Source organism: Emys orbicularis, chromosome 2 (assembly GCF_028017835.1).
Source record: "Emys orbicularis isolate rEmyOrb1 chromosome 2, rEmyOrb1.hap1, whole genome shotgun sequence".
In the NCBI taxonomy this organism is placed as follows: domain Eukaryota; kingdom Metazoa; phylum Chordata; order Testudines; family Emydidae; genus Emys; species Emys orbicularis.
The window spans coordinates 39,983,280-39,996,343 of record NC_088684.1 but is presented as its reverse complement, the minus strand read 5'-3'; the positions used below and the strand labels follow the sequence as shown (position 1 = coordinate 39,996,343).

General features: G+C 37.3%; 1 protein-coding gene across 3 annotated transcripts in view; it reads left to right on the top strand.

Annotated features, from left to right (window-relative positions):
* VPS13B (vacuolar protein sorting 13 homolog B) overlaps positions 1–13,064 on the top strand; it is a 947,892-nt gene that overhangs the window by 303,492 nt on the left and 631,336 nt on the right. For all 3 annotated transcript variants that reach the window (XM_065397834.1, XM_065397833.1, XM_065397835.1), the window contains exons 17-18: positions 10,193–10,327; positions 11,201–11,374. In XM_065397834.1, coding sequence (XP_065253906.1) covers positions 10,193–10,327; positions 11,201–11,374 — 309 coding nt within the window. The remainder of the gene's footprint in view (positions 1–10,192; positions 10,328–11,200; positions 11,375–13,064) is intronic.

Genomic DNA, 13,064 nt, shown 5'->3' with positions numbered 1-13,064 from the left:
TTCGATCCCCGAGAGGTCGTTTTCTACCCGCCGATTCAGGCAGGTAGTGTAGACCTAGCCTTAGATATTAGCCAGTTTTTAATCCATTCAGTGTGTACTATGTAAAAAGATCTGATTTGAGGCTGCAGGAAGAGTTTGTATTTTGTTTTCCTTACAGGCATAGTGTTTATGATGTCTTTTATCCCCCCCCCCTTTTTTATTTAAATGAGCTACAACAAAATAATTTATGTGACTAAAGTTCTATATCCAAATGTCCCAACATAAGTTTAAGCAGGAAATTAGCTTGATGCACAAGTTTACATGCACTCCATTAAGCAGAGGGTTTTCAGACCTTGCTCCCAGCATTTGTTCATGTATGCAACATAGTCTTGAATAAACCTAAACATACTTTGGGTAGGAAACATCAAACTTTTGTAGTGCTGGCAATATTATTTTTGCAATGGTTTCGAAATTTGTGTTTTTTCTTCAGACGTACACTGAAACATTTCTCAAATCTTACAGAGCATTGTTTGGTTGATACTAGCCTTTAAAATGTCATATACAGTGTAGTTGTAGCTGTGTTGGCCCCAGGATATAAGAGACAAAGAGGGTGAGGTAATATCTTTTATTTTACCAACTTCTGTTTAGAGAGACAAGGTGGGTGAATGTCATGTGCAAGACACAGGAAGTATTTGGCATATGATGACGTCACGTCCAGCCCTCCTGCCTTTTTGAGTAATGAAAAATTGTGTGTGTGAGAGAGAGTGTTAGATATATACAGCCTGAAATATCTGCATACAGCTGCTAGTTATGAACAGGTGAGGTCACCTAGGAATGATGTGTATGGCTTTTCCTTTGAGGGACATTGGCAGAGACTCAAAGAATTCTCAGGGGAGGGCAGGAGGAACTGCCAAAGGAGATGGTGAAAGAGTCTTAGAGAAACAAGACACAGCCATAGAAACCAATGGAGAACAAGATGCTGAGGAGGAGGGATTGATTTTGTTTGGCAAAAAGACCAAGGAAAATGAGGATGAAGGAGGAGCCAACTGAGTATCTTGAAGAGCGATGCAAACAATTTTGGTTCTGTTATTACCAAGCTGAGCTAAACTGGTGACTTAGAGTTTTGCATCTCGTCATCAATCACCTGAACTTGCCCAGTGAGTTGAAGGAAGTTATTTTTGGCTACTTTGAATGCTGAATGTTTTCTTTCAGGTTTGCGCTTATTGGTGTTATAGTTCAGTGAATTAACCTTAACTACTTCTTTAAAGATGGACACCATACATACCACCCTTTAGCTGTTCAGTATATCAGGTGTTTTAGTGATACATATTTAGTTTAGTAGCTGAACTACCCTTTTCTTAGATATGTGCATTTTAACTTGCCTTTCAAGCCGTTTCATCTAACATCCTTATTTTTAAAACACCCTTCTCGAAATTTATGTCTTATAACTCCAAGTATGATCTCTCTGGCTAGAATATCACAGTTATTTTGTAGAAAATGTTACTTAGTGGCTCAACCACACTTACTTCCTGAACCAACACCTGTGTGTAATTGAACACTAAATCACCAGTAGCCCCCTATTCTTGTATGCTCCAGAATAAGCCATTATACAAAACAATTATTTTGATATTAAGGAATTTTCTCCAAATGTGCTTTTCCACCAGTTTGGTTTTGGGAAATTGAATTTGGCCATTATTAATACATAGTAGTAGATATGGTTACCTCTTTGAATTCTCAACATTGAGTTTACTATCACTAGTCCAGTTAAAACACTGGTAGTGTGTATATATTTGTGAATTAGTGACTATGAATTACTATTCTGATGTACAGATGTTACCTCTTCAGAAATATTATTTGGACCATATTTTTATAATCCTTTTCTATATACTACTTCCCAACCTCTATTGCCTAATGTTTTAAATATATTTTTATTGAGGGGAAACAAGGCATATCACAAAGATTTCTACTACAGCTATAAGGGCTTTGATTTTACAAACACAGTATATTATCATTGAAGAAGTGGTTCAACAGATTGGGAAATAACTTAAAAAAAGAAATCCTTGGAAAGAACGAATGATATAAATAAGGCTTTTCACATGAGAAAAAGAAGCAGGATTTGACCAATAGAATTTATTTTGGATAGGTCAGTGAAGACAGCTGCCCAGTGCACAGCATGTTTTGAAAAAATGATTTAGAAGCATTTAAAAAAGGTTAGAAAGTGGTGGTAGAAAATATAACATACCAGAGTCATTCCTGGTGTAACTGAGTTTACTTGAGTGATGTTACAGGATTGAATTTAGCCTCCTGACTATTGAACAAATCAATGTGAGTTGGAGTATGGCATCTATCTTTTTCTTTGCCTTATCTTCAGAAGTATATCACTGAGATTAAAAGCATTCAGAAGAGGACATAAAAGATAATTTGAAGAAATACATGTAATGACATTTGCAAGGGCTAGGATTATTTTTCTGGAAGGATTCAGAATTCTGAATGCCAAAAAACTGATCAGACCTACTTTTGATCGTTTCATATAAAACAAAAACAATGGAACTCTTGCTAACTTTGTTGAAAAGCATTAGGCATTTGTAATTAAATGAAAATACCTACAGTTAAATTCGATAGAATTATTTACAGGGCTAAATTATTTATGCATGGGTGTGTGTACATAATTGTGTACAAGCATGTACAAATAAAGTACACTCAAAGAACATTAAGGTTGCAAAGGCAAGCACTAAAATTAGGAAATGCCAGATGTCCTGTGGAAGAAAATGTGAGATGATGTAATTAAAGACTGTTTATGCATAAGAGGGCTAGATTAAGGTTGCACAGGCAACCTTAATCCTGGTATTCCTAACTTTTGAGTGCTTGACTTTGCAACCTTACAGTTCTTTTAATGTAAGGTTTTTTAATGTAAAAAAAAATCCTGAAAAAATAGAAATTACATTGCGTTTGACCATACTGGCTCACATTGGTCATCAAGAAGCTTGGAACCTTTAGACCTACAAGGCAGACCTTTACCACTTGAGCTGACCGAGTAACTGATAGCAGTAGTAGGCTGCCTTTGTGAACCAGACACTTGGGAGTTAGGATACACACTGTTCAAGTGGGTTTCACAGGTATTTGCTAGATGGCAGAGACATTTTGGGATTTAAGGATTCCGGGTTTTAGTCCATATTCTAGAGGAGAGTGTGCTGTAAAGGTTATAGAGTGGAAAGAAGCAAAGACAGGAGACACTCTGCCTCACCTAAGGATGCTGGCTAGAACCAGGACCCTCAAATGGGGTGAGATCAGACCATGGGGATTGCTTTCAGGATTGTTTGTTGTTTTCCATGGATTTGTAACTCTTGTGCTTTTAAAAAGTGTTTGTGGTTAAGAAATTCTTCTGTTAAGCCTGTGTTCATTGCTTTATTGCCAAGTTCTCCCTGAAGAAAGTGTCTAGGTGTGGAGAATGTGGGAGCTGTACAGTATTTTTTATAAATATCACATGTCCTTATTTCCTTCTGGTTATCAGTTTGATATTAACCTGCCTGACTGCAAAGAGTTAAATCACAGGAGACTGTCAAAGTGAAACCATCAGGAAAGACTAGACAATGACAAAGATAAGGCTCACTGGGGAAAAAATATGGGAAGCTTCTGATTTCAAGATAACTCCTGACTAGCTCTTGCTAGTCTGGTAACGTGTATTCTTCCCAGACTAAAATTTAGATCAAAGGGGATCCTAAACCTGAAAGATGCTAGCCTCAGGAACAAGGATGAGGGATCAGAGGGGTAGCCGTGTTAGTCTGAATCTGTAAAAAGCAACAGAGGGTCCTGTGGCACCTTTAAGACTGACAGAAGTATTGGGAGCATAAGCTTTCGTGGGTAAGAACCTCACTTCTTCAGATGCAAGTAATGGAAATCTCCAGATTTCAAATTTCAGATGCAAGTAATGGAAATCTCCAGATTTCAAATTTCATTTGCAAATTTGACACCATCAGATCAGGATTAAACAAAGACTGTGAATGGCTATCCAACTACAGAAGCAGTTTCTCCTCCCTTGGTGTTCACACCTCTACTGCTAGCAGAGCACCTCACCCTCCCTGATTGAACTAACCTCGTTATCTCCACACTGATTTATACCTGCCTCTGGAGATTTCCATTACTTGCATCTGAAGAAGTGAGGTTCTTACCCACGAAAGCTTATGCTCCCAATACTTCTGTTAGTCTTAAAGGTGCCACAGGACCCTCTGTTGCTTTTTAAGGATGAGGGAGTGGGTTATCATCAATCTGAGGCTGACACTCAAACTGACTAAGGCTAGTTTACACTTACAGTGATGTGTAGAGTACAGACACTACACATGCAACTAGCATGCGTATAAATAGTAGTGTAGACAGTAAGACACAGCATAGGTGAGTAGAGTACACAAGAGTGCTACATGCCTGAACCCCTAGGGTGAGACAGCTCTCTACATGCCCAAGCAGTGCCTCCCATGTCAACATTGCTACTGTTAGCAGTGTAGCATCCCACTGCCACCCCCAACCAGAGCTTTTCTTCACCATAGTAAAAGGCTCTGGCAGTGGGGACCTACTAGAGCTTTTCACTGAGTTGTGTAGCTGCACATCACTGTGACAAGTGTGGAAACAGATTGCCTACATGTGTAGTGCCTATACTCTGCCATAAGTGTAGACTTGGCCTGATACTCACAGACAAAGAGACACAGGGACTGTAGCAAACAGGCTGGGGGTCTCAACCCAAAGGTTAAGTTTAGGTAAGGAAATAGGCACATAGGACTTTTTGTTGTGTTAACCCATTTTCCTAAATGCTATGTTTCCTTTGGCAATTAAATGCTACTTTTATTTAATGATGCTGTTTTTGAGTCATTGTAATCAGCTGCTGCCACCAATGCCTGGAGAAAGGAGGATTACAGGTGCCAGACCCAGTCAGATTAACGTGGTTGGTAAACGGGGGGCTGCAGCCCACAGATCCAATCTAAGAGTGGTTAGACCATGTAGTTCAATTCACAGTGAGTTGTAGAAAGCCAGACCTGGCACTCGAGGGACTAATAGGGGTGTAAGGTATGGCTCACCCAGTAACAATGGCACTAAGAAACCAGAGCTCCCACAGCGAGGCGGACTCCTAGTGGTTGGGGGTGGGGGAATGTGTCCAAGCATCTGGGCACTTGGGGAAGTGTTTGGCATTGGTTCTGGGGTCTTGGTGGCTAGATGGTGGGGTCCCACTGCCCAAGAAGGGTGTCAGACACAGGATCTGCCTCTGGGCAAGACCCAGAGCTAGGGAGACCAAGAGCTGGGAACAGTGATCAGTCATTATCCAGACCCAAAGCGATTTAGAAGCACATGAGTTCAGCGGTTAGATTCAGTCACAACAGACTGGGGTCCGTCCAGAGAGCAGCATGGGTCCAGATTGTGACAGAGGTGGTTTCATCATTGTCGGCCATAGGTTTTCTTGAACTTTTCTCTGAAGAGTTTGGTACTGGACCAGATGGACCACTAGTTTCATCTAATATTGCAGAGGAAGGATGGTACAGTGGCTAGGGTGTTTGTTTGGGACTTGGAGGACCTAGATTAATTTATTGTCTCTGCCCCAGGCTTCCTATATGATATTGGATGAGTCAGTCAGTCTCTCTGCCCCAATTCACCATCTTTAAAATGGAAATATGAGTACTTCCTTACCTCACAAAGGCCTTGTGAGATACATGTTACAAGATTGTGAGGCACTTAGGTACTACAGTGGGAGCCACATAAGTACCTAAGATAGATAGATAGCTGTCACGGCTTATTCCCCACTCTGGCACTTTGAGTGCAGAAGGTGGGGGCCCGCAAGGATTCTAAAAATTAATACTGGCCACTCCAGGCAGGTATTAAACTCCCAAGGTTACAGCGTCTCTCTGACCTTGGATGGGTAGATGCTGCCACCACCCAGGTGCAAAAAAACACACACCCCCTTTTGAGAACCCAGGAAGGAGCACTTGGGAATTCCTTCCTGTGTGGGTACCCTCAAGCCCTTTCACATAAATCCCCCCCGCCCCCCGGGGAAGAGCTGAGGAAGAAAACAAAGGAAATCAGCTGTTGCCACCAGCTAATTAAACAACATATGCATAAACCTCTTAGGACACAAAAAACCCAATCCTGTTCTTTAAAAAGGTACATTTTATTAAAAACAAAAAGAAAGAAAATACATGTGGAACTTAGGCTATTGCTAGATTTAAAAGGAGCAAATATAATAATTAAACATCAAGAATGGTTTTCTTGAGGTCCAGCTTAAAGGTTACAAGCAAAACAAAAGCATCTGGGGTTAGCACAGAGGAGTCCACAAGCCATACAGAAATAAAAGAAATAAACCTAATCATGTCTTCCTAGACATTCCATGATCTACGTACATATCTGGGGTTTCAGATAAGTAGGTTCGAGGTATGATTTGATGATTTTTCATACCTGGTTTAAAGCTTCTTACAGCATTGCTGCTCTGTGTCTCCTCTCTCCGGAGAACAACAGACAGACAGACACAAAGGGAAAGTTTCTTCCCAATTTTAAAAAGTTCTAGCCCTCCTATTGGCTCTTTTGGTAAGGTGCCGACTCCCTTCCTTTTACCTATGGGCTTTTTTAACCCTTTACAGGTAAAGCATTTAGAGAACAGCTACTAACAGGGATTTTGTAGCTAACTGGCTGGCTGGATGTCCATAAAAGGGAGCTACCCTCCCCCCTTTGATTTATCACAATAGCAATTTCTATATTCGTATTATGTATTGGTGTCTACTGGACTAGAAGTTCTAATTATTTGACTCCCTACAGTTTGTTCTGTGATATTATAATTATTGCTATATACATAACTTCACTTGTACATAAGCTGTCCTTAGCAAATTTAATTGCTTTACATAAGGGACTTTGGTACTCTCCGCTTTTCCCCATAGCTCCTAATTTAAATAATACTCCCAAAGTTTTCCCCAATACTACAACCTTTACAGGAGTTGTCATTGTGTGAAAGCCCTAATAGGTTCATTTGGAATTCAGTGTTACCATTCACGTGATTGTGTTAATTGACTGTAGAGGGATTACTCGTGTAATTTAATTTTTAGTCTATTCCCTGGTACAGTTATATTGCAAAGGACTCTGAGCAGCATGATTATACATGCCCAACTGAATATGCTCTAGTATCTAGACAATGAAATGTACTAAGCACAGAGTTTCGGACTTATTTTGAATTTTCTGCCTATTGTCATTTTGTAAATTAAGTGCTGTGTATGTTTTTTTCCTTGTTTACTTGAAATAATCAAAAGAATAATCTTTAGTGCAAGTGTCTTTGAGAGCCAATCCAAGAAAATATAATCTGTTAAGTATTTAGGGGACTTAAAATATATATTTATCCAGTTGCCCTAATGTCTCCATCTATCATGAAAATATATATTAAAGTGGTTTAAAAAAAAAAAAAAAAGTATTTTTGCCTGATGGATCATAATAGTTTCTTTGTATAAATATGGATTCTGGCAGAAATACTGTGTTAGCTATGCACAGAAATGATCCCCATAATTAGGCTAATCCTTGCATAATGAACAAAATGCTTGCCAAATCTAATTTTTGAATTCAATATCAGTTCTGTGTTGGGAAAAAATCATTTATAAAATGGTAACTTCAATTTCTCTCCCGCCACATGCTCTTTACAAGTGTCAAACTAGTTTTTTTATAATTTGTAAGTAAATGTAGTTTTTCTGATGGTGAAAGTCTATGGAATAATAGGAGTACTTGTGGCACCTTAGAGACTAACAAATTTATTTGAGCATAAGCTTTTGTGGGCTACAGCCCACTTCATCGGATGCATAGAATGGAACACACAGAAGATATTTATGCATACAGAGAACATGAAAAGGTGGGAGTAGCCATACCAACTGTAAGAGGCCAATCAATTGAGATGAGCTATCATCAGCAGGAGAGAGAAAAAAACTTTTGAAGTGATAATCGAGATGACCCATAGAAGGTGTGAGGATATTTTAACATGGGGAAATAGATTCAATTAGTGTAATGACCCAACCCTTTGTATTGCCTGTAAACTTTACCAGTGATGATTTTATGTTTTCTTCCAGGTCACTGATAAAAAATTTTAAGCAGAGTACTCCAGAAACAGACACCTGCGGAATCCCTCTAGAAACACACCCACTTGATGACAATGCCCCATTTATCATTATATTTTGAGACCTATCACTTAACCAGTTTTTAATCCATTTAATATGTGCCATGTTAATTTTAAAAACTAGGGCTGTCAAGCAATTAAAAAAATTAATCACGATTAATTGCACTGTTAATAGAATACCATTTATTTAAATATTTTTGGATGTTTTCTACATTTTCAAATATATTGATTAGTATTACAACATAGAATATGAAGTGTACAGTGCTCACATTCTATTTATTTTAATACAAATATTTTCACTGTAAAAAAAAAAAAAGAAATAGTATATTTCAATTCACCTAATACAAGTATTGTAGTGCAAGCTCTTTATCATGAAAGTTGAACTTACAAATGTGGAATTATGGTAAAAAAATAACTGCATTCAAAAATAAAACAATGTAAAACTTTATTCTTTTGCGTAGAGACTGTCCGGTTTGGACAATATATATGGCAGAGGGGCATTGCTGGCACATGATGGCATATATCATGTTGGTAGATGTGCAGGTGAACGAGCCCCTGATGGCGTGGCTGATGTGGTTAGGTCCTATGATGGTGTCACTTGAATAGATATGTGGACAGAGTTGGCATCGGGCTTTGTTGCAAGGATAGGTTCCTAGGTTAGTGTTTATGTTGTATGGTGTGCGGTTGCTGGTGAGTATTTGCTTCAGGTTGGGGGGCTGTCTGTAAGCGAGGACTGGTCTGTCTCCCAAACCGGACAGTCTCTACGCAACAGAATAAATGGACACAAATCTGACATCAGGAATCATAACATTCAAAAACCAGTAGGAGAACACTTCAACCTCTCTAACCACTCAGTGACAGACTTGAAGGTGGCAATTTTGCAACAGAAAAACTTCAAAAACAGACTCCAAAGAGAGACTGCTGAACTTGAATTAATATGCAAAATAGATACAATTAACTTAGGTTTGAACAGAGACTGGAAATGGTTGGGTCATTACACTAATTGAATCCATTTCCCCATGTTAAAATATCCTCACGCTTTCTATGGGTCATCTCGATTATCACTTCAAAGGTTTTTTTCTCTCTCCTGCTGATGATAGCTCATCTCATTTGATTGGCCTCTTACAGTTGGTATGGCTACTCCCACCTTTTCATGTTCTCTGTATGTATAAATATCTTCTGTGTTCCATTCTATGCATCCGATGAAGTGGGCTGTAGCCCACGAAAGCTTATGCTCAAATAAATTTGTTAGTCTCTAAGGTGCCACAAGTACTCCTGTTCTTTTTGCGGATTCAGACTAACATAGCTGCTACTCTGAAACCTGTTATTATGGAATAATAGTTAATTTGAGCCATACATGGTGTGGGTGGGTGATGTTGTGTAAGCTTCCCCATAGAACTCTGCCAATGTACCTAAATCCTGACCTGCAATATCCCCTGCTGTTACAGTTCTAGGCGTCTCTTCAGAAGAGATTGCCAATAGCTCTGATTTGTTCCAAACTGTGTCTTAGCTTTCTGTGTGCACAAATGGGGACTCAGAAGAGACCACCAAACTTATTTAACGTGTGACCTAAGGCAAGATTTGAACTCTAGTTTCCGTAGTGAAATGGCAAGTGCACTAACCTGCTGTGCTACTCAGCTGCATGTATTTAATGTTTTGATTTTGCTACTGAATGAAACCCTGTTTTCTAAGTGTCATCTGAAAACATTTTTAGTTATTTAAGATCCTCAAATTAAAGGATTATAATAATAATGTTGATAGAGAGCAGTTTAAGTGTCATGGCTCAATTATAAAATGAAACAAAATTATCTGGATTTGTGTATATACATATTTATTCTAAAAGTTGTAAGTTGCCATATGTGTATGAAAATAAGAACAAATAAATATTTTGTGCATTATTATATGTATATGTATAAAAGTGTATAACAATATTCTCTCACTTCACAAAGTCAGCTATGAATAGCAGCAAAAATGCTATAAGAACATCTAACATGGATAATTAAAGTATAATTAAGTTTAAATACCTTGGTGAAGGAATATAAAAATATTTAAATTCAACAGGCTAGTACATTTGCAGTTTTCTTTTATTAGGTGTGAAATCTAAGAATCCCCTGCCAACTCTTGAGGGCTCAGTCCAGAATGTTGAATTGAAGTACTGCAGCACATCATTGGTCAAATGTGCCTCTGGGACTGTGGGATCAATAAAAATTTGTGCCAAAGCCCCAGGTATGTGCAGCTGGACCATGTAAAACTTTATTGCCTGTATAGGAGAATTGGCCTTGCTTTTTACAAGGAGAGTTACTGAAACAAGAATTTACTCATTGTTCCTATGAATCAGAGAGGGTTTTTTTGTATTCTATTTTTTTTAATTGTGTCAGGATGATACATCATGGCTATAGTAAATTCAATTTTTATGACAAATAAATAAAATTAAAACCTGTTGGATTTTGATCTCAAAAACCAGAGTCTAACAACATTGAAGAAAATTGATATGAAAACTGAACTTTCAAATGATACAGTACATTTGTGTTTTGCCCCACTTTCTATATAATTATGAATGTATATTATGATTTTTTAAAATCTGTCTCATCATTTCCAAATAAGACACAAGTAAAATTTTCAATTATGGAGATTTTAAGAGGTTTTGTGGTATAATGAATCTTTACTGCTTCTAGTGAAGAGAGGTGTATACAGTAAATATTTTCAACCCATACAAATACCTTATGTAGTCAGTGTTTAGAGCTTTTTCAACATTGTAATTATATTAAATGTGATTTAGGAATTCCAAGGTGATTGTTGAGATATTAGTCAGAAGATAGTAATTTACCAATTATTTAATGAGACTTGATTGATTTATCTGGGAACATTATTTTAAATTAAATTTTAATTTAAATTCTTCTGCATACAAAGACATTTGAAAAATAACTTTTTAAGGAAGTTGTTTACTACTAACAAGTTTATAAATGCTGTTCATTCTTTGTATTTTGTCACTTTGTTCTATACTTGTGTATTTAATAGCTGCCCTGCTCAGGCCAGTGAAAGTAAGTGTTGAATTACCTTGTTGTTAGAAAAGGTGTAAAGAGTTTAATCTTTATTTAGGTGATGTTGGAAAAGAGAAGCTGATTCCTTTAATTCAAGGCCCTTCTGACACCAGAGACCTACACAGCAGCAAATGGCTCAATGAAAGTAGAAAGCCAGAATCTCTCTTAGCTCCAGATATGGTAGCCTTTACAATCCAGAGTCCACAGTATATGGACTATTGCCATAATTCTGGTAAGTGCAAAACTCTTGTTAAGCTGGTATCACATTACTTTTTCATATCCAATGTAGTTTTCGAAAGGGGGATTTGATATAAAATGTGCCAAATGCCCAGAGTATCTGTTTCACATACTGCACACACTATAACTTCACTCTAGTTCACTCTGAAACTTAAAAACAAAACACACCATTGTAATATATATTCTCTTAGATAGTGCATGCCTAATTGACTGTTTGCTTTTTGAAAAAATTATATACTGTCTTCTGCCTACTTTTTTTTAGTTTGACAAAATCCATGCTGTGTAGATGTTAATTTTATTTTAGTTTCTTATCTAACTAAGGTTTCATATACAGAAGCAACAAGTTAGTTCCTGAGTTGACATTGGATTCAAAATGGCTCATGTAAAGCTGTAGCATAAATAATTGCCATTAAAAATTTGTTAATCCACATAGAAAAAAGTGACAGCTCTGGAAACAGTTTGGAAACCATACATTTAGCCATACATTTAGCCTCATCTATCTTGCTACAGTGCTAGAGATTTAAATGGTAAGCAAGTCTAGAGTCTCTGAATAGCTTGTATAGGAGTTGAAGGAAGTTGCTGGTTTGAAAGGTTTGGTAATGCTTGTGTAGGTATGAGCACTCATGTGGCATTCTCATGAATTCTGTGACATTTAAACAAAACATTGACCACTAGTGGTCTGTTTAAATGGACATTGTCAATTTGAAATCCAGTTAGTTAAAAACAATTATGTAAAAGCCATTTCAGGTACTGTATTTGGTCTTACATCCCCCTGTTAATATGTGTTGATGTAGTAATCGCATTTTCCTATTTTTAAAATGTTGTTCTCACCCTTGACACTGTTTTAAAGATCAAAACAAAGAATATGGGAAGCTGACAAATATACTGATTTTACCAGGGAAACAATAAAATTAACTGCGCACAAAGCACTGCAAAACAAAAATAAACTTCTGAGAGAACAAAATACACATGGAGGCTACACTAGGATCCCTTTGAATACCTTGTCCTATGTGTGCTGTATGTAGTCTGTATTTTTTTTTTGACTTCCCCTTTTCCTTCCTTTGAAAACCTTCTGAACATCTACCTATTCCTCAGCAGTTTTCTCACTTCAATCACTGCACACCACTAACTGTTCATGGCATTTGTTCATGACATCTGTATTGTTTTGTACCTTTTATGTCTTTTCTTCATAAGTTTCTCAGTCCAAGGATCCCATGTTTGACTAGCACATATGACTCATTTTAAAGGACTGTATATACCTACCATCACTATATAAATTATAATTATTATTATTTAGAGTGTTTAAATATATTTTAGATCACCATGAAAGTAGTTCCATTTAATATTTGAGCTTTTAAAAACAAATTTAATTGATTTTTGGAAGAGGATGTTTGAGAGAATTGAAAACAAAAAACAAATATAGGGCCAGATTTATGTATATGGACACTGAGAGGCCAGTTGAAGTGAGGCAGCAGCAAAATAAGTTCTAATAAGGACTTACAGTAAGTATTGTGTAGGTGAATTGACAAGAATAATTAACAGATGTGTGAGTTTAAAATGTTATAAATCAAGTAGCCAGTTTTTCTTAGCAAATTGGAGAGTTTCAGAAAAGAGCCACAAAAATGATTGAAGGATTAGAAAACATGCTTCACAGGAATAGACTCAAGGAGTTCAATCTGTTTAGT